This window comes from Pan troglodytes, chromosome 12 (genome assembly GCF_028858775.2).
Source record: "Pan troglodytes isolate AG18354 chromosome 12, NHGRI_mPanTro3-v2.0_pri, whole genome shotgun sequence".
NCBI classification, from domain to species: domain Eukaryota; kingdom Metazoa; phylum Chordata; class Mammalia; order Primates; family Hominidae; genus Pan; species Pan troglodytes.
The window spans coordinates 112,713,675-112,737,784 of record NC_072410.2 but is presented as its reverse complement, the minus strand read 5'-3'; the positions used below and the strand labels follow the sequence as shown (position 1 = coordinate 112,737,784).

The 24,110-nt window shown below is 49.9% G+C and overlaps 1 protein-coding gene and 1 non-coding gene across 11 annotated transcripts in view; one reads left to right on the top strand and one right to left on the bottom strand.

The window, feature by feature from the left end:
* Nucleotides 1–24,110, top strand: part of RRM2 (ribonucleotide reductase regulatory subunit M2) — a 99,584-nt gene that overhangs the window by 8,936 nt on the left and 66,538 nt on the right. For 6 of the 10 annotated variants that reach the window (XM_063790117.1, XM_063790113.1, XM_063790110.1 and 3 more), the window contains exons 10-11: nt 10,393–10,493; nt 10,794–10,914. In XM_063790117.1, coding sequence (XP_063646187.1) covers nt 10,393–10,493; nt 10,794–10,800 — 108 coding nt within the window. In that variant the 3' untranslated portion in view covers nt 10,801–10,914. Of the gene's footprint in view, nt 1–10,392; nt 10,494–10,793; nt 10,915–12,551; nt 12,964–14,085; nt 15,543–24,110 lie in introns of those variants that run through there. The other 4 variants (XM_063790109.1, XM_063790108.1, XM_063790115.1 and 1 more) reach the window with 3 other exon arrangements.
* LOC112208262 (small nucleolar RNA SNORA2/SNORA34 family) lies at nt 23,603–23,737 on the bottom strand. Its single transcript, XR_002942678.1, has one exon. It is a non-coding gene; the product is annotated as a small nucleolar RNA SNORA2/SNORA34 family (small nucleolar RNA).

The window sequence follows — 24,110 nt, the reverse complement described above, 5'->3', positions numbered from 1 at the left end:
GCATGGCTGTAATCCCAGCACTTTGGGAGACCAAGGCAGGCAGATCACCTGAGGTCACGAGTTCGAGATCAGCCTGGCCAACATGGTGACACCCCATCTCTACTAAAAATACAAAAATTAGCCTGGCATGGTGGCACACACCTGTAATCCCAGCTACTCGGGAGGCTGAGGCAGGAGAATCACTTGAACCCAGGAGGCAGAGGTTGCAGTGAGCTGAGATTGCACCACTGCACTCCAGCCTGGGCAGCAGAGTGAGACTGTCTGAAAAAAAAAAGTGTTTTTTGTAAAGGCTAACGAATTCATTTGCTTTCCACTGGTTCTGGGCAAGAGACTTGCCTTGTGCCTATTGTGGCACAAGGTGTATAGGAGACAGGTACACCCGAAAGGTGGTGCCTAAAAATATTAACTGCCATACTGCATGTGGGGTTTGTGAAGCCGGGGCTGAGTTAACTTCTCAACTGTGGGGGAGCCACTCCTGGGGCTCTTTTCCCGTTTGCAAAACAGGTGGGGCTAGAGGTCTTCCCAGCTGGAGTTTTGCTTTGCTGTCCCTCATCTGACCTGTGTGGACTCCAGCACAGGTTTGGATTGGTCCCTGTGTCTATAAAGGCCCTTTCCTGACTCGGAATCCCACCCACTTTGATAAAGCCTTTTAGAATTCATGACACCCATCCCCAAACGAACCAATCATTCCTTGTACCTCACGCCACTGCCATTCAGTTCATTGAACAAACAGCAGCTCTCTTGTCAGGTGACGTTTTCTACCTGCATTTTAATTCAGGAAGATGGGGCGCTGAGCCAGAGGGGAGGCCCCTCCCTCTGGAGCTTGGGTTTACTCCTAGAGAGGAAAACTGATAGATGAGTAGATCTGAATTGTTGGGCAGTGGTGGGGGCAGCAGAGAATTCTAAGGTGGATGGGAGTGATTGGGAGAGGTCTCATGGGGGAGATGATCCTTAGTGGAGGGGACTGGGACTAGTGTCTGAGGTTGTGCTGCTTCCGACTCCTGTGTTCTCATGAAGATTCCTTCCCGTGCTGCTCTGTAAGAGAAAGTTGTCTTTGAGGGCACAGATTTGTATCTGTCTTTATATTTATAAGCATAAGGCCTCCAAGGATCAGGTATTTAAGTGACTGGTACATGGGGAAATAAACTAATTGGAACTGAAGTATTTTGGGGTGGATGGTATCTTGGGTAAAAGTGTGATCTGTGTCCCAGAGGAACCTAGTAGAGAGCTTTGCCTTTACACCTAAAAGCGTTCAGTTAAGGTCATTTGATTTGTAATGTCAGGTTGGCGCTGGGCCTATTGCAGAAGTTCAGGGCAGCCAGGCTTCAAGAAGATGACCAACTACTAGGACAGCCTCCCTGTGGGTGGCCTGCAGTCTGTTCTGCTCCCCCCGGCCCCATGCCAGCTGCCATGCTCTATAGAACATGTCTCCCATGCTGCCCGAGGAGGGCCTGCAGAGAGTTGAGTGGTCAGGCAGCTGAGTCAATTGCCCTGGGTACTCATTAGATACATCCTCCCCGGCCTCACCCCCAGACCTACTGAATCAGTCTGGGGGTAAACCAGGGACCCTGTAATCTTAATGGGAGATCTCAGACACTTGAGATCTGGTGGGATAGACTCCTGACATAAAGTTCAAACCAGTGGACGTCAGTCCTGGGTGTGAATTATAATCACCTGGGGGCTTTTAAAAGCTACTAAAGTCTGGATCTCACTTGGGGAAAAGGCAGCCCTGCTGAGCTTCAGCATGTTCCAGATGTGTTTTCTGGTGTGTTCTAGACATGCTGTGTAAGAGTTACACTTCATTGCGTGTGCACATTCGGGGCCCTGCCCAGCTGCAGTGGCCAGGCCTGGCTGCTAAAAGCAGACCTACAAAAACCTCCCTTCACCTGGTACTGCTGTGGCCTCTGACCTGAGGACTTTGTCATGCAAAGGAGGAACCAGATGGGTGTTCTGTCACCTGGCCAGGGAGCTAACTGGCTGTATTTTGAGGATCAGTGGCCCTGCCAGTGTTGGTCTGGAGATCCTGATAATGGTTTAACTCCTCTTAGCAAGACAGGCACAGGCCCAGCCCCTCATCCGTGAGTGGCTGCAGTTGGACTGCGTGGCCTGGCCTCTTCCAGCAGTCCCTGAGTGTAGAGGGGCTACCCTCCTGGTGTCTGTCTGGACACAGAAGGGAACACATCAGTGGTGTCTCCCTGCCATTCCCTGGAGGGAATATGACATCAGGATTTTTTTTTTTTTTAATGATGAGAAGAGCTGAACCCATTGCTGCTTAAGGTTCAGTAGTCATGTTCACCTTAGCCTTGGCTCTAGAGACTGGAGTGGCTCCAGCAAGGTGGTGGACTAAGGAACCGAACTCCTCTTGCTTCAAACACCTGCCCATGATAAATAGCACAGCAAAAAGTTAAATAGGTGGGCCGGGCATGGTGGCTCGCGCCTGTAATCCCAGCACTTTGGGAGGCTGAGGTGGGCGGATCACCTGAGGTCAGGAGTTTGAGACCAGCCTGGCCAACATGGTGAGACCCCATCTCTACTAAAAATACAAAATTTAGCCGGGTGTGGTGGCCCATGCCTGTAATCCCATTACTCCAGAGGCTGAGGCAGGAGAATCACTTGAACCTGGGAGGCAGAGGTTGCAGTGAGCTGAGATTGCACTCCAGCCTGGGCGACAAGAGTGAAACTCCATCTCAAAAAAAAAAAAAAAAAAAAAAAAAAGTTAAATAGATGATCACCTCCTGGGAAAGGAGAATGACCTCTTTTGGGAACAAAGAAAGTGACCATGGAGGCCCCGGAACTTGTAGCAGCTCTCCGAGTGGTTGTTAGTCCCTTAGAGAAATTAAATGGGCAGGGGCTGACGTGCAATTGGATTTGGAGGGAGAGGTTAATCTAAACCAGGGGAGGAGTTGGGACCAAAACCGTGGCATAAAGCTAGGGGCCCCAGTGACACGGGAACTAGACAAAAATCCCATTGGCACAGTGGGGAAGATAAGGGTTTTAATCCTTCTGGATTCTTAAAAACCTTCACATAAATTTGTGGTCTAGGAACTACTCAAAGATAAATTAATCCCCAGTATTGATCCCTAGCCTGGTTGCACAGGATTCCCACAGGTGGGGTTCACAATTCTTAATTAGAAACTCAGACAACACAACAGATAAAAGGAAAAAAGACGGTATGGTGAAGAAATAGATTTTCGGAATCAGGTAGAATGGGATACAGCATGACTACTAGAGTTCAGGCTCTTAGAGCTATTTCAACACAGCTTAGTAAGATTAGACATAGCTGAAGAGTGGACTTGTGAGTTGGAAGGGATGTATCTAAGGGAATTATTCTAAAGAAGATGAAAGAAAGCATGGAGAGAGTGGACAGGCAGTGTTTGAGGAGGTAAAGACTGGTGACTTTCCAGAATGGACTCATCCTTGAGATCAGGAAGTCCCCAAGGAATCACACATGAGAAGCAAACATTCATTCCTAGTCTCATTTGAACGAAGCTGCAGAACATGAACAAAAAGAACAATCATTAAACGAATGTTTCAACGTAAGCCAAAAGATTATGAAATCATATCTTCAATGCTGAGGGAATCATTGGACGAAATTATTATTCAGAAAGAAGATACATTTTCATGCCAAGGTTTTACCATTCACATCCCCAAGCCAAAATAATTCCTAGCGAATTGAGCCAAAAGAGGATGGTGATGAGCAGAGAAATTGGTTGGTCCACAGTGAATCAATAGAATCAAAAGGAAGCTGGGCATCATGGTGCATGCCTGTGATCCCAGCTACTCACGAGGCTGAGGTGGGAGGATCACTTGAGTCCAGCCTGAGCAACAGTGAGACCGAACTCAAACAACAAATGGAACTAGAATAATGGACGCTGCAGAGGGATAAAGAATACCAAGGTCTTTATACTATTAGGCCTTGGAGGTATATGGTTTAAAGTTTAAGGATGACCACTGGAGGCATAGCACCAGAAGATTTAACTTCAACTTCCAAAGTGGGGGCCCTGGTGGGGGAGGGGAGGGGCATGCGTGCGGGTGTGGGATGTGTTGCAGAGGAGTTAAAGCTTGACGGGTTTAGAAGGTGGAAAGGGTCGGGATGCAGCAGAGAACAAGTCAATGGAAAGCACAAAATAGGATGGTAGAAATAAAAGCACAGTAGATGTAAATAAACTAAGAGTTAAAACTCTTAAGGCTCAAATTCTAGCTATAAACGATTGCCAAACTAAACACTTAAGAGTGTAAACAATTACTATAGGAAAAAGACTTTAAAGCAAAAAGCCCATTAGAGATTGAAGTTATTGGCCTAAAGAATGATTGTTCCTCTGGGAAAACACGATGGTGATAACTGCACCAAGCAACATGGTCTCTGCAGTGTTTGGGTGTGACTTCATTCCTGCCTCCCCAGGGACTGATGAGTCCTGGGCTCAGGCTCAGAGTGATGAAGCGGGTTATTGTCTTGGTGCTGCCATATTCTATTAGTCATGTGTTTTTTTTTTATTCATTGTCCTCTGGCCCTACACACAGTCCCTAGGTTTGCTTTTATGCCAATTGCAGAGAATCTCCATGGCTCTACTGGCAATTGCTTGAGTGCTCACATTCCTACCGGATGTGAGAAGATGTTCCATCTTCCTGTGTCCGGGCAGCACCACCAAAGTGCGGGGCTGGGGCAAGCCTGGATGGGGTAGGGTGTGGTCAAATGACTGCTCACAAGTGAATGGTTTGGACTATGCAACGTGGCCACACTGGAATCTCAATAAAGGGCAGAGGAGTTGAGGCCCAGATGATACCAGGTGAAAAGACAAGACAGGTTTGCAGCATGTGCTGCGATGGAGATGCTGGGGCCTCCTAGTCTGGGGCAGGCTGAGCCTTCCTGGGTGTGGGTGGGCCTCCACTGTGCAGGGTGCTGTCCTTCCAAGCTTTGGCAAGATGGAGTCTGTGTTGGGTGTGGGTGTGGCCTTGAAAAGGCACGCTGTCACCTAGAGGCCACTGCTTGACACCCTGTTGCCCTTTATCAGAGGTGCGGGTGGCTAGTGCCTGTAATGTCAACACTGGGAAGCCAAGGGGGGAATCCCTGGCTTGAGGCCAGGATTTCAAGACCAGCCTAGGCAATATAAGGAGACGCTATCTCTATAGAAAAATTTTTAAAAATTAGCCATGTGTGGTGGCATGCATCTGTAGTCCCGGCTACTCAAGAGGCTGAGGCAGAAGGATCACTGGAACCCAGGAGGTTGAGGCTGCAGTGAGCCATGCTTGCACCACTGCACTCTAGCCTGGGCAACAGAGCAAGACCCACTCTTAAAAACAAATACCCTGGCCATAGCCCCTGGGAGTCTAGTCTCCATGCAACCAGGACCCCATGAGCCACACTTTAAGGCTTTTACTTTGGGGGTGGGGGGTGGGTAGAAGGGAGGCCAAAGGTTGGGGCTGTTGAACCCATGAGGGTAGACCTGTCCAAGAGTGAGGCCCTGACTGAGGAAAGGGGAGCTGATCTACAGAGAGGCTGAAGCCTCATCATATTCATTTTCTGAGTCCAGTGAATTCTGAAGTCCACATCCCAGATGTTTCACAGAAGTAAATCAATACATTCCTGATAGGATAAGGTTGATTTTCCTGCCACATGCAGTCAGTTCCACCCCAACAGAATTCACTTGATCTGCACAGCCACCGTGGGGCAGAGATGATTGCCCCCATTTTACAGATATGGCCGGGAGGCTCAGGGAGGCCATGTGCCTCACAGAGGACTGGTCTGCACAAAGACCAGTGGGTGACCAGAACTTGCACCTGTCTACATTCGTCCCCTCACTGCATGTGCCCCTCTTGATGGGAGAGCAGGCACCTGCCAGCCCCATGCTGGTCCGCCCAAGGAATGGCTCCTAAAACCACCAGCTGGCCAGTGAGTCATGTGGAAGGGTCTGGTCATGCCTACACTCGTCCTGCCCTTCCTCCCTGGTCATTACACTGTGGTAGTGGGGGAGGGTGACCTCTGCTTTGCCCCTTGTCACCTGGGGCAAAGGGTGGGATCCTGTCCATATAGGACCAGGGGCTCTCTTACTGTCTGCACTTCACGAGTGGGGGCCACTTTCAGTTTGCTTCTACCTGGGACGCTCTGGGTACTATGCTAGAAAGGTAGCTTATGGCCACAAAGTCTAGGGACAGGTACTTACATGCCCAAATGGAGCCTCACGCTTAGGAATGGGCTGAGTGGGAAGCAGTAGCTTCCCTTGGAGGTGGAAAACGGGGAGGTTTCAGTTTCCAGAAAGCCCTGGGGCAGCAGCTGCCTGGGTGAGGTCTTCCCTGAGCCTCTGAGTCTTCCCTCTCCTCTACTTCAGGGGGATCTAGCCTCTCCTCCAGAAGGGGTGCCAGGACGAGATGGGAAGGAATTTGCTTTGGAAGGCTGGGAACAGGTCCTGCAGCTGCTCTGGCCTTCCTCTGGACTGATGTGGGTCCCAGTGTTACTGAAGGGCACTTCCAGGTCCTGTTAGTGCAGGGGCCGCTGCAGCAAAGGGCTGACTTTAGGCTCCCTCTTTGTTTTGTTTTGTTTTTGAGATGGAGTCTTGCTGCGACCCCCAGGCTGGAGTGCAGTGACATGATCTCGGCTCACTGCAACCTCTGCCTCCCAGGTTCAAGTGATTTTCATGCCTCAGCCTCCTGAGCAGCTGGAATTACAGGCTCCTGCCATCATGCCCGGCTAATTTTTTTTTTTTTTTTTTGAGATGGAGTTTCTCCCTTGTTGCCCAGGTTGGAGTGCAATGGCGCAATCTCAGCTCACCACAATCTCTGCCTCCCGGGTTCAAGTGATTCTCCTGCCTCAGCCTCCTGAGTAGCTGGGATTACGGGCACATGCCACCATGCCCTGTTAATTTTGTATTTTTAGTAGAGACGGGGTTTCTGCATGTTGGTCAGGCTGGTCTCGAACTCCTGACCTCAGGTGATCCGCCTGCCTTGGCCTCCCAAAGTGCTGGGATTACAACCATTAGCCACTGTGCCTGGCCAATTTTTGTATTTTTTAGTAGAGACCGGGTTTCACCATGTTGGTTGGGCTGGTCTCGAACTCCTGACCTCAAGTGATCTGCCCGTATTGGCCTCCCCGTGTTGGGATTACAGGTGTGAGCCACGGCACCCGGCCTTTCACCTCCCTTTTGAAAAACTGACTGCTCTTGGAGCCAGTTCTCACTGCTTATGAAACGGTTGGGGACATCACATCACTGCTCTCAGCCTCAGTTTCCACATCGTGAACTAGGATTTGTAATCCAGGCCCAACAGGCTTGTGAGAATTTAGATGAGTGAAGTGCTTTCATAAGCAACTTTTTCACGTGCCATTCAGTTTGCCCATCTAAAGGGTATGGCTCTTCGCCAGGCGTGGTGGCTCACGCCCGTAATCCCAACACTTTGGGAGGCCAAGGCGGGCAGATCATTTGAGGTCAGGAGTTTGAGACCAGCCTGGCCAACATGGTGAAACCCCATCTCTACTAAGAATACAAAAATTAGCCGGACGTGGTGATGGGTGCCTGTAATCCCAGCTACTTGGGAGACTGAGGCAGGAGAATTGCTTGAGCCCGGGAGGTGGCGGTTGTAGTGAGTAGAGGTTGCGCCATTGCACTCCAGCCTGGGTGACAGAGCGAGACTCTGACTCAAAAAAAATAAAGGGTGTGGTTCAGTGGTCTAGTATATCCACAGGTATGGGCAGTCATCTCCACAGTTGAACATCTTGCCCACCCCAAAAAGAAAGCTCACGTCCCTTAGTCACTCCCTGTCTCCCGTCTGCCGCCTCAGCCCTGGGCAGCCACTGAGCCACTTTCTCTGGTTTGATCTGGCACTTCTAAAGTAGAAGTTATTATTGGCAAAGGCACTGGCTCATATTTCTAAGAGATCATTTAGAATGCCAGGGGCAGCAGAGGATGGGTCTGCCTTGCAGAGAGAAGTTTGATTTACATTTCAGAAGGATCTTTCCTGGCATTTTAGGCCACTTGGCATTAAAAAGAGACTTGTGGGGCATTGTCTGGAAGGGGACTTTTGCCACTGTGAGCTGGTGACAAGCTGACTAGAAGTGGGGGTGTCAAAGGCTGGAATCACCACCTTGCTGGGGGCAGATGAGGGGACAGTTAGTGGATTTGGGGTCTACTCTTTCTCATCTCTCTTGGTGACCCTTCCCCTCCATCAGGAAATGAGGTGCTGAGCCATCTCTATGGTCCCAGCCTTCAGTTTTGCTCTGCTTGGGGCGTTTCAGAGAGCTGGACTGTCCCAGGCCCCTTGGGAATTGGAAGCAAGTCCTAGAACTTTCTGGAACACAGAGAGTGGTCTGTTGGGCCTTCCTTTGCTTCCTCAGTTCCCACCCTCCTCCTCCACTCCTTTCTAGGACTTTCCTTCCTCCACCCCTGGATCCTCCAATGTTAATGGAGCAGGGGTCAGGAAATAGCCCGTGGGTGGGATCTGGTTCACCGCCTGGTTTTATACATACCAGGAGCTAGGAATATGTTTTAAAAATCAAAAGAATGGCTGGGCGTGGTGTCTCATGCCTGTAATCCCAGCACTTTGGGAGGTAATCCCAGCACTTTGGGAGGCTGAGGCGGGTGGATCAAGAGGTCAGGAGATCGAGACCATCCTGGCTAACACAGAGAAAGCCCCTCTCTACTAAAAATACAAAAATTAGCTGGGCGTGGTGGCGGGCACCTGTAGTCCCAGCTACTTGGGAGGCTGAGGCAGGAGAGTGGTGTGAATCCGGGAGGCGGAGCTTGCAGTGAGCCGAGATTGTACCACTGCACTCCAGCCTGGGCGACAGAGCAAGACTCTGTCTCTAAAAAAGAAAAGAAAAAAAAATCAAAAGAACATTTCGTGTTGCATGAAGATTCTATGAAATTCAAATTTCAGGGCCCATAAATAGCTTCGTTGGGGCGCAGCCACACTTGTTTGTTTACGTATGGTCTGTGGCTGCCTTCACCATGGATAAGAGACTGGAATAGCTGCTGTGGTCTGTATTTTCTATCTTTACAGAAAATGCTTGATGAGCTCTGAGTAAGGCCTGACCATGTTCCTGAGAGCTCCGTAGTGGACCTGATGGGAAAGTAGTGGATGGCATTGGTGGTGGCTGAGCCAGCAGGGTGCCTGCTCAGAGAGCCGGTTATTAATGGAGTGCTAACCAGTCACTCTAGATGAGAAATACACAGATCACATTTAAACACAAGGAAAGCTGTTTACAGGAAAATGATAAAATAGCAGAACGTAAAGTTATGGGTATACTGTGCTTACGTTGTCATAAAAATGTGTACATATGGATAGAGAGGAAGGTGTCCCACGTGGAGAAATGAAAAGGTGCCTTAGGGGGCGGGTTGGGAGTAAGAGCAGTTTTTCTTTCTATTCTATTTTTCTGTTTAAATTTTCCTATAATGTTCTTATAATAAGTGTTGATGAGCACTCGCAGCCACCAGGGGCAGCAGCTACCCAGGCAGAAGGCTGTTCTGGGTCTCAGGTGGGCTTTAGGGAGAGGGACCCTGAGCTCTGGACCAGGGTTAGGAGGAGGTGCCCCGGGCATGTGGAGGCTGGCAGCCCTCGCTCCTGTGAACTGGCGGCTGGGGCTGCATCTCGCCCACGTCGCTGTCATGTGCAGGGCCCACGTTGTGAGTTGTGTGTCTGCTCACTATTGTGCTGTAGCCTCTGGAAGTTGCTTAGGAGCTTGGGATTTCGTGGAGAGGTGGGAGTTAGTTGCTTCTGTCCAAAGAGGTCGGCCAATGGGGGCCATTCTGAGTTCAGAAACCGCTGGCTTGGAGCCCGATGGACCCAGCCAGGCCCAGCTCTGCTGTTGACCAGTTATGTGCTCTGGGACTCAGGTTAAGTCTGTGGGTGGCAAAACTGGCACCTCCCATCCCATCTTCCCTCCATCCCCTCCCCCCACCCCTGTGTCTCACTCTGAGCCTTAGGGAGTTGGTGCCACCTAGCTACGCTCACTGACACGCATCTCATGCTGTGCTAGGATATTGTCCCCATGTTAGTGTGCCCTCTCCAGGGAGACTGCCAGCCCTCATGGGTGTGCATCTTCTGCTTCTGCATCCTCGGCCACTGCCAGCAGAGGTCTGGGCACATGGTGGTGGACAGTGGCTATTAACTGTGGTTGTGCTGGAATGGAGGAGGCCTGGTGTCTGGTCTTGGAGTCGAATGCATGTGCTTAAGGATTCCAAGATCACACGGAGGAGGGCGTGATTAGCTCTGGGAAGCGGGGAGGCAGGAAGGAGGGCAAGAGACCTCGACCTGTTCTTGGGAAGGAAAGAGCAGGTGAGGGTGGGGTACTGTTCCAAGCACGGGAAACAGAGCCCCAGGAGGTGGCCATGGCCCTGGGGCTGGGGCTGGGAGGCGGTTGCTCCAGCATGCAGTCACTGAGCCCTCCTGTATGCACTGCTGCAGGTGCTGGGAGACCGTGAAGTGCAAAGCAGATGGAGTCCAGGCCCTCGGGGAGACAGCACGCCAGTGAGGGAGACGGAGACCAATCACCCACCCAGTGTGCGGTAAGTCAGACGGTGACAAGCTCTGAAGACAAGGAAAGCAGGGAGGAAGGGGCGGGCTATGCCCCTTGCTCTTTCATGTGGGGAGACAGAGGGAGCCAGAGGATGTGGGGATCGACCACGTGGTTAGGGGAGGAAAGCATGTTTCAGGCGGAGGGTGGGCAAGCGCAAAGGCCCTGTGGCAGGCGCGTCTGTGAGTGGTCAGAGCAGAGTGAGGGGTGGGAGATGGGGCTGGGTCAGTGGAGTGGGTGTGTACATGCAGGTCTGCAGACCCAGGTAAAGAGTCTGGATTTCATTTCTAAGGGGATGAGAAGCTCGGGAAGGTCTGACCAGCCTTACGTCTTGAAAGGGAATCCCCTGCTTCTGCGTGTCAGGTGTTACTCGGGGTGCGCCAGTGGAAGCGGGAGGCAGTTGCAGCTTTCAGGTGAGAAATGATGGCAACTCACACGGTGGGGGAAGAGGGGCCACTGTGGAGGTGGCTTGCGGGGCCTGTCATCTGCTGTTTCCTAGCTCAGTGAACAGGGCCCCCACACACCCCTGCCAGGTCGGAAATCCAGGTACTGCCAGCCTCTGCCGTTCTACGTGTGGCCAGGCGGGGGAGCCTTCGCCCTCCCATGTCCCTCACCCCAGGCCCCAGACAGCACCGTCCTGCGATCCCCCTCCCATTCCAGTGCTCAGTATAGCCGTATCCCTCCAGGGCTCAGGCCCCCACCATGGCCAGATCCCCCACCCCACCTTCACCCTCCGCCAGTCCATTGCACACATAGCATCTGGAATGGTCTCGGGCAGCACCTCAGACGATGTGGCTGTGTTGCATGAGCCCCTCCCCTCACCGCAGCTCTCGGCCCTGCCTGAGCCCAGGTGCCCGCGGGCTCCCCGCTCACCTCTGCCTTGAACCTTCCTGAGTATGAGCTTCTTTTTTGTTTTGTTTTGTTTTGTTTTGAGACAGAGTCTTGCTCTGTCACCCAGGCTGCAGTGCAGTGGCGCGATCTCGACTCACTACAAGCTCTGCCTCCTGGGTTCATGCCGTTCTCCTGCCTCAGCCTCCCGCGTAGCTGGGACTACAGGCGCCCACCACCTCGCCTGGCTAATTTTTTGTATTTTTAGTAGAGACGGAGTTTCACCGTGTTAGCCAGGATGGTCTTGATCTCCTGACCTCGTGATCTGCCTGCCTTGGCCTCCCAAAGGGCGGGGATTACAGGTGTGAGCCACCATGCCTGGCCTGAGCCTGAGCTTCTTAAACACCACATCCTCTAGCCTCCTGCCTTCACACAGGCTGTTCCCTTAGCCTGGACTTTGTCCCCACCCACCCGCTCCTGATCTTTCAGGTCTCAACTTACAGGTCACTTTCCCTGGGAACCTCCTCAGAACCAGTGAGGCCAGATTAGGGGCCTCCTCAGAGCCCTCATGGCCCCAAGTGTTTACCACTTCGCTTTTTCATACTATCCAAAGTGTACAAAATCGTACACTTTTCTGATGCCTTGTTCCAGCTGAGTGCCCTGAGGGCAGGGATGGGGTCCGTGTCCTCCGGTGTGCTCAGCCAGCACCTGGCCGGGCACTCTCTGTTGTTGAATGAATGAGCGAGTGAGTGACCCGCAGGGGAAGCTGCTGTGTCTGACACGGTAACGTGCAGGTTGCACTGGGGGGGCCTGGTTGAGATCATGACTGGAGTCCCTGGCCCCCAGAGTGGGAGTCATCAGTGGGGCTCGCTACCTCTGCACAATTTTGTTTTTTTCTTTGAGACAGAGTCTTGCTCTGTCGCCAGGTGGTACAGTGGTACGATCTTGGCTCACTGCAACCTCCGCCTCCTGGGTTCAAGCAATTCTCCTGCCTCAGCCTCTCGAGTAGCTGGGACTACAGGTGTGCACCACCGTGTCCAGCTAATTTTTGTATTTTTAGTAGAGACGGGGTTTCACCATGTTGGCCAGGATGGTCTCGATCCCTTGACCTTGTGATCCGCCCGCCTTGGCCTCCCAAAGTGCTGGGATTACAGGCGTGAGCCACCACACACGGCCCCTCTGCCCACTTTCTTCCCCTTCCTCCTCTCCCGTCTCCACCAAGGCTGTCTCTGGAGTGGCTGTGGATGCTGACAGAATGCATGTCCGCTCTGCCATCACTATTCACGCACAGCGCCTGTTGGGGACTCTCCTGTAACCCAAAGGGGTAGCGGAAGGATGGAACTTCAGGCCTTGAGGGCCAGGAACTGAATGTGGAAGACTGAATCCTCAGGGGACCCCAGCTCTGGGCTGGGTCTGGGGCTCTGTTTTGAGGACTGGGAGTGGGAGGAGGTGGCAGCAGGAGCCGGCGTCTGAGGCATCTCCTCACACTCTTCCAAGGTCAGAGACGAGGTCTCAGATACGCTTGCTAATGCACGATTTCTTTCTTTTTCAATTTCCTTTGGAACCTGTGCTGTGCAGATGTTCACATGATGTGGTGGGGAAGTGAGTTTTATAAAACTCTTGGCAGAGTACCATTCGGCATCCCTGTGGTTCTAGAGATTTCTGGGGCCTCGGGGCTGTAGCACCAGCTGCAGACAGCTGCCTGCCTTCTTACAGTGCTCAGCTTTTGGGTCCAGCAGCTTTCTCAGTCCCAAACACGTGTGACCTCACGATTCTGGCCCTTCCATGATCCGCAACAAACTGTTCTGGTGTGTAGGTGGAATTCCTATTTTTAATAGCCAAGTTGTTGAGAAATTGTAGGGCTTCTACTTCCTTTTGAACGGAAGGGCTCCGGAGATATTTATATCTTTGCTTCTATAGAATCTAGGAGGTTGTCTTTACCCAGGGAGGGTCAGCATGTGGAGAGGGTCAGCATGTGGAGAGGGTCACCTGGGAGAGGCCCCGGTGTCAGCCTGCACTTGCCGTCAGTAAATGGTACGACATTGAGCACCAAGGAGCTCAGCCAGCCCCTCGACGGAAGTCCTAGCTGCCCACTGGGGGAAGGGCGAGGAGGCATGAAAACAATGACCCCACTGGCTGGTGGGGGTGACCGTGTTATGCAAAGTGTACACCATGTAGCATGAGCACCGGGCCGGGAGCCCCCAAGGCTGCTGGGGAATCAGGGAGACACCAAAGAGGAGGTGGCCTTTCCCTTGAAGGGTAAGGGATCGGTAGGAGTCTGTGGGAGAGTGGAAGCTGCGGGAGGGGAAGGAGGGAGGGAAGGAGGCCTGGAGAGAGGAGGGAGGCTCTTACATTCCAGGCAGGTATGGGAGCTCCTGGCAGAGTTTGCAGTACCCAGTGGCTCAGTGTGGTTGGAGTTGGCTGTGGGCCAGGTGGGTGGGTAGACAGGGGCCAGGTCTGGAGGGGTTTTTAGTGCTGTGCTGAGGGGTCTGAAGTCCATCCCGAAAGTTGTAACTGGGGAGTGGCACGGTGGTGAGTTAGAGCCACGTCATTCAAACTTTCTCAAATTCCCATACATAGAGACCTAGTGTGCACACTCGCAGCCCAGGCTTGTGAGCTGCAGTCGCCCTTGCCATGTGCAGCTCGTTCTGGCGTGTTCTGTTCTGCTTCTATTCTGGCTCATTTGTTCTATGAACAATGCTGTTTGCAATCCTCTACATTGGCTTCCTCTCTCCCTGAATATTTTTGATCTGCAGTTAGAACAACACTGGATTGGCAAGAGGGAGACTGAGGCGGGAACCCAGGCAGAGGCTGCTGTGAGTCCAGCTAGGATGAGACGTGGGTGCCAGACAGTGGGCCTGGGGCAGACCCCAGGGACTCCGCAGTGAAGACCCCACCTCAGTGGTCCTGGGCCCCAGGCCTCAAGAGACTTGGGGCAGCTCCCTAAGCAGCAAGAGGGGTCCTGTCATCGTGAGGCGTGTTGAGGATCCAGAAGCTGTGGTTTCATAACTCCGTCACTGTGTGGTGTCTGAAAGCCATTTCATTAAATGTCACATGGAATCAAAATAGAAATTACATCTCTGGGACAAAGCCCATTGAGCCAGGAGCCAGGGATTCTGAATTGGAACCAGAATAGCCTCCGAAGCTGGGACTGTGGATCCAAGGCTGCCCCCACCCCCTGGGTCTCGCTGACATCTGCACTCCCCAGAGGGGGCAGGTGGTCCTGGAGCCTAGCCTACCTGCCGAGAGTCAGAGGTGGCTGCAGGGGAACCATGGCAGCCCTCCTTCTCACACTCATCCTGGGCACCCTGCACCAGCAGAAGGGTTTACATGTACAATCGCCCATCCCTAGCCCCTTCTGGGAGGGAAGCATATCTTACGGATGGTGACCTTGAGGCTCAGGGAGGTTAAGGTGCCAGCCTGAGATCACACAGCCAGTGAGAGGCAGAGACAGGGCTTAAACTCCAAACGATGGCTCCAGAGCCCCCTCTCTTTTCCATGCCCTGGGCTGCCTCTTTCCCCAGTGCACCTTGCTTTTTGGAACCAGATGACCAATGTGGAAAGACATGAACTGATTCAATCAGAGTGTATGGAGAAGGGACTTAGAGACCCTGGTATTTTTAAAGCTCCCTGGTAATTCTCATGTGCAGCTAGGGTGGGGCGCCTCTACTCTGCGGAATAGGGAAGGGGTGTAAGTGGCCCTGTGTCTCCCCTCTGTCCCCATCTGCCACCTGCTTGTCCATCCATTCAGCCGTTGCACGGACAGGTTGCCTTCTGGGGGCTGCTAGCCCCCTTGCACTGGGCAACGCTGTGTCCCCTCTGTCCCTCCCCCCAGCGCATGCTCCTCGCTCTGCCCCTGCTGCAGGTGGGCCATGCTTGGAGGGGCGCAGGAGAGCTGAGATGGGGTGGGGATGGATCAGGCCTTGAGGGGGTGCCTGGTAAGCCCCGGGAAGGGTAGGGAGGAGGAGGAGGGAGAGGAGAGGGCAGTGCAAGGGCAGCGACCCCCAGCCTTGCCCCCGTTTTGAGCACGGGGAAAGTGTACACAGGTAGTGAGGAAATGCCTGCGTTTGGGTGCGTGTTCATTTCTAATCCATTTTCACTTTTTGTGTATTCTTTCTATCTACTTTTTAAAGGTTTGTTTCTTTTCTAACTTCCTGTTTTAGATGTATACTTTAGTTTCTTTATTTATTTTTGTTTATTTTTTTGAGATGGAGTCTCTGTTGACAGGCTGGAGCGCAGTGGCGTGATCTTGGCTCACTGCAACCTCTGCCTCCCAGGTTCAAGCGATTCTCCTGCCTCAGCCTCCTGAGTAACTGGGATTACAGGCGCGCACTACCACGCCCAGCTAATTTTTGCATTTTTAGTAGACATGGGGTTTCACCTTGTTGGCCAGGATGGTCTTAATCTCTCGACCGCGTGATCTGCCTACCTCGGCCTCCCAAAGTGCTGGGATTACACATGTGAGCCACTGGGCCCGGCTTAGTTTCTTTATTTAAAGATAAGGGTTTTTTTTTGTTTTGTTTTGTTTTTGAGACAGAATCTCACTCTGTTGCCCAGGCAGGAGTGCAGTGGCACAGTTGCAGCTCACTGCAACCTCAACCTCCTGGGCTCAAGTGATCCTCCCACCTCATCTGAGTAGCAGGGACTACAGGCATGCACTACCACACCCAGCTAATTTTTGTATTTTTTTTGTAGAGACAGGGTTTCGCCCTGTTGCCCAGGCAACAAGCAAATCTGCCCACCTCAGCCTTCCAAAGTGCTGGGATTACAGGCGTGAGCCACCACGCCCGGCTAGAGATAAGTTTCTCAAACTCCTGGGCTTAAGCCATCCACCCACCTCGGCCTTCCAAAATGTTGAGACTATAGGTGTGAGCCTTTGCATTCGCCTTGAATTCCTTTTTCAATAGTATGTTTCCTACTAAAAACACTTAGGAAAAGTGTGTATTTTCTCTTACCCCTTCTCCTTTTTTGCCATCTAATTTTAGATTATATTTCCTAGTGTTTGTCTTTAAAATGTACTTATACCTCTATGCTATCTTTTTCTTATTTTTGCCCCCTCCCCCATAAGAAAGATAAAGAAATCAGAGACTTAGACTGGGTGTGGTGGTTCCCGCCTGTAATCCCAGCACTTTGGGAGGCTGAGGCGGGTGGATCACTCGAGGTCAGGAGTTTGAGACCAGCCTGGCCAACATGGTGAAACCCTGTCTCTAGTAAAAATACAAAGTTAGCCAGGCTTAGTGGCAGGTGCCTGTAATCCCAGCTACTCCAGAGGCTGAGGCAGGAGAATTGCTTGAACCTGGGAAGTGGAGGTTGCTGTGAGCCAGGATCATGCCACTGCACTCCAGCCTGGGCAACAGAGTGAGACTCTGACTCAAAAAAAAAAAAAAAAAAAAAAAAAGAAATCAGATACTAACAACTCTCTCCTTCTTTCTTTTCTTCCCAATTTTTGTTTAATGTATCATTTCTAAATTCATGGTTTATATTTATATATGTCCTTAATCCTCACTCACATTGGCCCTACAGGTAGATTCATTGCTCACTGTCAGTTCTCTTGCTGAAGTTTTCCTATTTTTCTCTTGATTTGCTGAAATTCCTTCTCCAGTAGTTTAATCAAAAGGGACTAAATGAAAAAAAAATATTCAGTTATTGCAAGTTCAAAAAGGTTTCCAGTCTTTGTGTTTGATTGACAGCTTTCCAGGATATAAAATTCTTAGGCCACACTTTCTTTCCTTGAGAACTTCGCAGATGTCACTTCTGTCTCTAGAGTTAAATGCCACTGTGGGAAAGTCTGAGTCTAACTTCTATTTTGTTACCCTTTATGAATTGATGTTTTCACTTGACTGTCCAAAGTCTTTTTTATTTAGCTGTTTCCCCCTTTCTTTTATATTTTAAGTCTAGTTACTTTCATAGAAATTACCTTGTTATTGACAGATTTTTGTCATTTTCCCCAAGACATGGTGTGCCCTTTCAGTTTGTAGATTTATCTTCTTTTACTTCAGGAAAATTTTCTTGAATGATATCTTTAAATATTTATGTTCCCCTATTTGAGTTTTCTATTCTGGGATATACGATGGGTCCTTTGTAGATCTTCCAAATCTGTAATTTTCTCTGTAATCTCTTTACACCGTTCATTTTCATTTCCTTTTGCTCACTTTCCTCAGTCTTGTTCTCAGTGTCTTGATTGTGTTTTGAGCAATATTTGATGCTCCTCTGCGCAGCTTTCCATTTCCTCATGACTTTGAAGATGCGATGTTTTTCCTTCTTTCTCCAGTTCTGTCAGCTCCAGTTTCATGTTCCCCCTGAGCTCTCATATCTGTTTTGTGTGCTTGCTTTCTGGAGAGGATTGCTGTATTCATTTTTTTTTTTTTTTTTCGAGATGGAGTCTTACTCTGTTGCTCAGGCTGGAGTGCAGTGGTGGGATCTCAGCTTGCTGCAACCTCTGCCTCCTGGGATCAAGCGATTCTCCTACCTCAGCCTCCCAGGTAGCTGGGATTACAGGCTTGCGCCACCATGCCCGGCTAATTTTGGTATTTTTAGTAGAGATGGTGTTTTGCCGTGTTGGCTAGGCTGGTCTCGAACTCCTGGCCTCAGGTGATCTGCCCGCTTCAGCCTCCCAAAGTGCTGGGATTGCAGGTGTGAGTCACTGCGCCCAGCCCTGCTTTATTAATTTTTGTTGTTGTTTAATTTTCAGCAAAAAGTTTGCTGGCAATTTTCATCTGTTCTATGACAACATTTTTACTAGTGAGTTTTCACTTGCCACTTGTTTTTCCTGTTCCTTTTCTCGTTTTTATTTTTTAATTCTTGCAGCGTCTTCCTGTAGATGCTGCGCTGTTTGCTTTTTTATTTCTCATCTTTGGGCAAGGTGAGTTTTTCTTCAACCATCTATTTGCCAGAGGTTTGTGTGGGAGAAGAAGCGAGGACTACACCCAGTGCCGTGTGCAGTTGTAGGGCTGCTCATGTGCAGTCTGGTGATTCCTCTTTTTGCCTGCAAGTGTGGCTTGTCTGTGTGATTGTCTGTGTCTGATCTGCTGCTTCTGCTTCTTGGTTCCAAGCTTACCTGTATCTCAAATGCCACTGTCATGAGATCACAGGCCCCACTCCTGCTCATGCAGATAAGGGACGTTGGTTGGTGGGCAGTGTGATCCCTTCTCACTGCTTCTTCCCAAACATCTGTGTGGTATTTCCTGCCTGGGCAACCCTCTGACTCGTTTCTAGTTTGGGTTTCATCTCTCATCTGTTTCCATTGGAAATGGAGTGTAGCTGGGCGCAGTGGCTCATGCCTGTAATCCCAGCACTTTTGGAGGACGAGGCGGGTGGATTGCTTGAGCCCAGGAGTTCGAGAGCAGTCTGGCCAACAAGGTGAAACCCCATCTCTACTAAAAACACAAAATTAGCCGGGCGTGGTGGTGCAAGCCTGTAATCCCAGCACTTTGGGAGGTCGAGGCGGGTGGATCACGAGGTCAGGAGATCGAGACCATCCTGGCTAACACGGTGAAACCCCATCTCTACTAAAAATACAAAAAATTAGTCAGGCACGGTGGCAGGTGCCTGTAATCCCAGCTACTGGGGAGGCTGAGGCAGGAGAATCGCTTGAATCTGGGAGGTGGAAGTTGCAGTGAGCCGAGATCACGCCATTGCACTCCAGCCTGGCGACAGAGTGAGACTCTGCCTCAAAAAAAAAAAAAAAAAAAGATGGCGTTTGCATCCTGTTTCTCTTTCTCCTTGTTACTGTGGGATGATTTTTTTTTTCGGCTTTATTGGTGTATAATTGACATACAATAAACTGCGCCTATTGAATGTGTTATTAGTAAGTTCTGACATATGTATACACCCATGCAGCTGTCACAACCATCAGCCACTAGACATCCTGTCACCCTCCACAGCTTCCTCGTGCTGTTTCTTACCTCCACTCCCATTTTCAGACAAACTGACCTGCTTTCCATCGCCAGAGTTTACATTTTCTAGAATTTCATGTAAATAGAATCCTACAGTGTGTTGTGTTTTTTTTTTTTTGATGTGGTTTCTCTCACTTAGCATAGTTTTTTTTTCTTTTGAGAAAGAGTTTTGCTCTTGTTGCCTAGGCTAGAGTGCAATGGCGCGATCTCGGCTCACTGCAACCTCCACCTCCTGGGTTCAAGCGATTCTCCTGCCTCAGCCTCCCAAGTAGCTGGGATTACAGGTGCCTGCTACCACGCCCGACTAATTTTTTGTATTTTTAGTAGAGATGGGGTTTCACCATGTTGGCCAGGCTGGTCTCAAACCCCTGACCTCAGGTGATCCACCCGCCTTGGCCTACCATTGCTGGAATTACAGGCATGCGCCACCACGCCCGGCCTAGCATAGTTATTTTGAAGTCCATCAGTTGTATAATAACAGTGGTTCATTCCTTCTTATTGCTGTGTTGCATTTCATTGTATGGCTATGCCATATTTATTCATCCATTCACCTGGTGATGGACATTGGGGCTGTTTCCAGCTTTTGGCTATGATGAATCAAGTTGCTGCCAGTCTCCATGTAGATTTTTTTTTTTTTTTTTTTAGACAGAGTCTTGCTCTGTCGCCCAGACTGGAGTGCAGTGGTGCGATCTCGGCTCACTACAGCCTCTGCCTCCTTGGTTCAAGCGATTCTCCTGCTTCAGCCTCCCAAGTAGCTGGGACTACAGGTGCCCACCAACAGCCCAGCTAATTTTTTTTGTATTTGTAGTAGAGATGGGGTTTCACTATGTTGGCCAGGCTGGTCTTGAACTCCTGACCTCGTGATCTGCTTGCCTCGGCCTCCGAAAGTGCTGGGATCACAGGCGTGAGCCACCACACCTGGCCACATTGCTGTTGAGGAGGTGCACAGGAGCAGAATGACTGGGTCATATAGTAGGTTTCACTATTTAAGAAGTGACCCAGCTGCTCTTCAAAGTGACCATACCGCTTTACATGCCTCTGAGCACATAAGAGCAACACAAGAGTCCCAGTTGCTTCATACCCTTGCCAACACTTGGCATGGCCAATCTTTTACATTTTAGCCCTCCGAGTGGGTGTCTAGTGTATATCCTTGTGGTTTTCATGTACATTTCACCAATAACAACTGGCATGAGCCTTTTTAAATGTACTTATTTTTTATATGTACACCATCTTTGGTGAATTGTTCAAATCCTTTGCCCATTTATTTTTTATTTTTTATTTTATTTTTTTTTTGAGGCAGTGTCTTGCTCTGTCACCCAGGTTGGAGTACTGTGGCCCCATCTCGGCTCACTGCAAGCTCCGCCTCCCAGGTTCACGCCATTCTCCTGCCTCAGCCTCCCGAGTAGCTGGGACTACAGGCGCCCGCCACCACGCCCAGCTAATTTTTTGTATTTTTAGTAGAGACAAGCTTTCACCATGTTAGCCAGGATGGTCTCGATCTCCTGACCTCGTGATCCGCCTGCCTCGGCCTCCTAAAGTGCTGGGATTACAGGTGTGAGCCACCACGCCTGGCCCCTTTGCCCATTTAAAAATATCAAGTTGTGTCATATATTAGGTTTAACAGCTCTTTATTCTAGTTACACGTCTTTTATCAGATATATGACTTGTAAATATTTTCTGTAGTCTGTGCCCTTCTTTTTCATTTTATTCAGTGTCTTTTGAAAAAGTAAAAGACTTAATTTTGGTGAAGTCCAATTTACTGTTGCTTTTTTTTCTTTTATAGTTTATGTTTTCTGTGTACTGTTTTTTTTTTTTAATTTTTTATTTTTTGAGTCTCGCTGTATCACCCAGGCCGGAGTGCAGTGGTGTGATCTTGGCTCATTGCAGCTTCGGCCTCCTGGGCTCAAGCAGTTCTCCCACCTCAGCCTCCCAAGTAGCTGGGATTACAGGCGCCCGCAAGCATGTGTGGTTAATTTTTGCATTTTTAGTAGATACGCGGTTTCACCATGTTGGCCAGGCTGGTCTCGAACTCTTCACCTCAGGTGATTTGCCTGCCTCGGCCTCCCAAAGTGCTGGGATTATAGGCAAGAGCCACCACACCTGGCCCCTGTGTACTATTCTTAAGAAATCTTTCCCTGTGGTGAAAAGGGAACTCTTGGACATGGTTGGTGGGGGTGTCGATTGGTACAGCCATTATGGAAAGCAGTATGGAGGTTTCTAAATAAATAAAAAATACAACTACCATATGACTGACCAAAGGAAATTATATCACCACCTTGTAAAGATAGCTGCACTCCTGTGTTAATTGCAGCATTATTCACATTAGCCACGATATGGAAACAACCTAGGTGTTGATGAATGAAGGGATCAAAGGGCCGGGTGTGGTGGCTCATGCCTGTAATCCCAGCACTTTGGGAGGCCAAAGTAGGTGAATCACTTGAGGTCAGGAGTTTGAGACCAGCCTAGCCAACATTGTGAAATCCTGTCTCTACCAAAAATACAAAAATCAGCTGAGTGTGTGCTGGTGCGCACCTGTAGTCCCAGCTACTCGGGAGGCTGAGGAAGGAGAATCACTTGAATCTAGGAGGCGGAGGTTGCAGTGAGCCAAGATCATGCCACTGCACTCCAGCCTGGGTGACAGAGTGAGGCCCTGTCTCCAAAAAAAGATCTTTTTCGACTCTACGATACAAAGATGTTTTCTTCTAGGTACTTCATAGTTTTTACATTTAGGTCTCTGCTGCCTTGTTAGTTAATTTTTGTGTATGGTATGAGGTTGGAGATTGGGGTTTATTTTTCTGTTCTCTTTGAGCCGGTTTCTGGGAGGAGAGAGAGGACCCACCAGCTCCTCTGCTGTGTCAAGCTATTATACAAGGCCCCATATAGGCTGAGGTTTCTGTTTTTTTCTTTAGGAAAAAAAGAGGAAAAGCCATCAGCAATACCAAGGGAAACAGTAAGCTAAGATTGGCATAGTTCTCAGCAAGCCTCACAGCGATTCTCTGCTCCCTCCCTCACCCCTTGCCTACCTTTAATCCAAAAATGATTTTACCAGAATGTCCAACACATAAGACAAGACCCAAAAGCACTGAGAACTTTTTCTTGCTGCCAAGTATAAAACACAGACCGGTATAGTGGCTTAAAAAAGCAAATTCCCAGGAAAATTTATAGAGATGGAAAATAGGACAGTAGAATAGCAGGGACTGGGGAGGGGAGAAGGGAGAGGTGCTGTTGAACAGGTAGAGTTTCTGTTTGGGCTGATGGAAAAGTTCGGAAAAGAAAGTGTTGATGGTTGCACAACATTGTGAATATTCATAATACCATTGAATGGCACAGTTAAAAATGATTAAAATGTTACATTGGGTTACCTATGTTTTACCACAATTAAAGAGTATTTTTAAAAAAGCATATTCCCTCTGGGGTTAGTTAGCTGTAGTCAACACCTAAGTTCCCCAGTGATGAACTGAAGTATGGACCATCAGCATAAATGTGAATTAAAATTAAATATTGCCAGGCAAGCTGGGCGTGGTGGCTCACGCCTGTAATCCCAGCACTTTGGGAGGCCTAGGCGGGCAGATCGCTTGGAGTTCTAGACCAGCCTGGCCAACATAGCGAGACCTCGCCTCTACTAAAATAAATACAAAAATTAGCTGGGTGTGGTGGCGCACGCCTGTAGTCCCAGCTACTTGGGAGGCTGAGGCAGGAGAATTGCTTGAACCTGGTGGGTGGTTGGGTGGGGGGTGGGCGCACAGAGGTTGCAGTGAGCCAAGATGGCATCATTGCATTCCAGCCTGGGTGACAGAGCGAGACTCCATCTCAAAAAAAAAAAAAAAAAAAAAATTATCAGGCAGTATGAGGTTGCATGGTCAATATCCTAACAGTCACAAAGCGAGCAAGTGATCTTGAGGGGGAAAGGGAGGAGGTGGGAAGAAAGGAGGAGGACCAAGTTCCGCTGAGTGGCTAATAAATATTATTTTGGTTAAGTCCCTATCTCCACAGAGTAAGTCCCTGATTCTTTTTTTTTTTGAGACTGTGTTTCACTCTTGTTGCCCAGGCTGGAGTGCAGTGGCGCGATCTCGGCTCACTGCAACCTCTGCCTCCTGGGTTCAAGTGATTCTCCTGCCTCAGCCTTCCCAAGTAGCTGGGATTACAGGCATGCGCCACCATGCCTGGCTAATTTTGTGTTTTTAGTAGAGACGGGGTTTCTCCATGTTGGCCAGGCTGGTCTTGAACTCCCGACCTTAGGTGATCCGCCTGCCTCAGCCTCCCAAAGTGCTGGGATTACAGGCATGAGCCACTGTGCCCGGCCTGTAAGTTCCTGATTCTTAAGCCTAACATAGTTAAATTGCTCTGTTAAAAAAAAACAGTGGCTTTATATTCAAGACCATGTTGCTTCCAACTGAATTGGCCACTGACACTGGGATACTGAGCAGTGAACAGACCACAAGGAAGACATCACTCTCGGATCCTGTTTGAAACCAACAGCTACAGCAAAACACTAGTCTTGATTCAGGGCCTAATGGGGTTTCTTTAATTAGCAAGTTTACATTCATGGAGTCTTGTGAAAATGGTTAGATAAATTGCAGAGAAATAAATAAGTATTTTGTACATCTGAGTATTATTGTTAATTTCCACCTGGCTACATGAGGCTCCCTCCTCTGGGTTTTCTCTCTGTGCCCTTTTGCTGTGGACAGAAGGTACCCTGCTCATTCATCCATCCAGCCGGTGAGCCAGGGGGCAGCCTGGAGGGAGGAGTGGAGGGGATGTGGGCCTGGAATTAGACTGAGCTTGGTGTGTCCCTAGCTCAGGCTGCACTGCCAGGCCCTGGTTTCGTTACTATGAAATGAGGGGTGGGGTGGGTATCTGGTCTCCCACTCCCCATTACTGAGGGG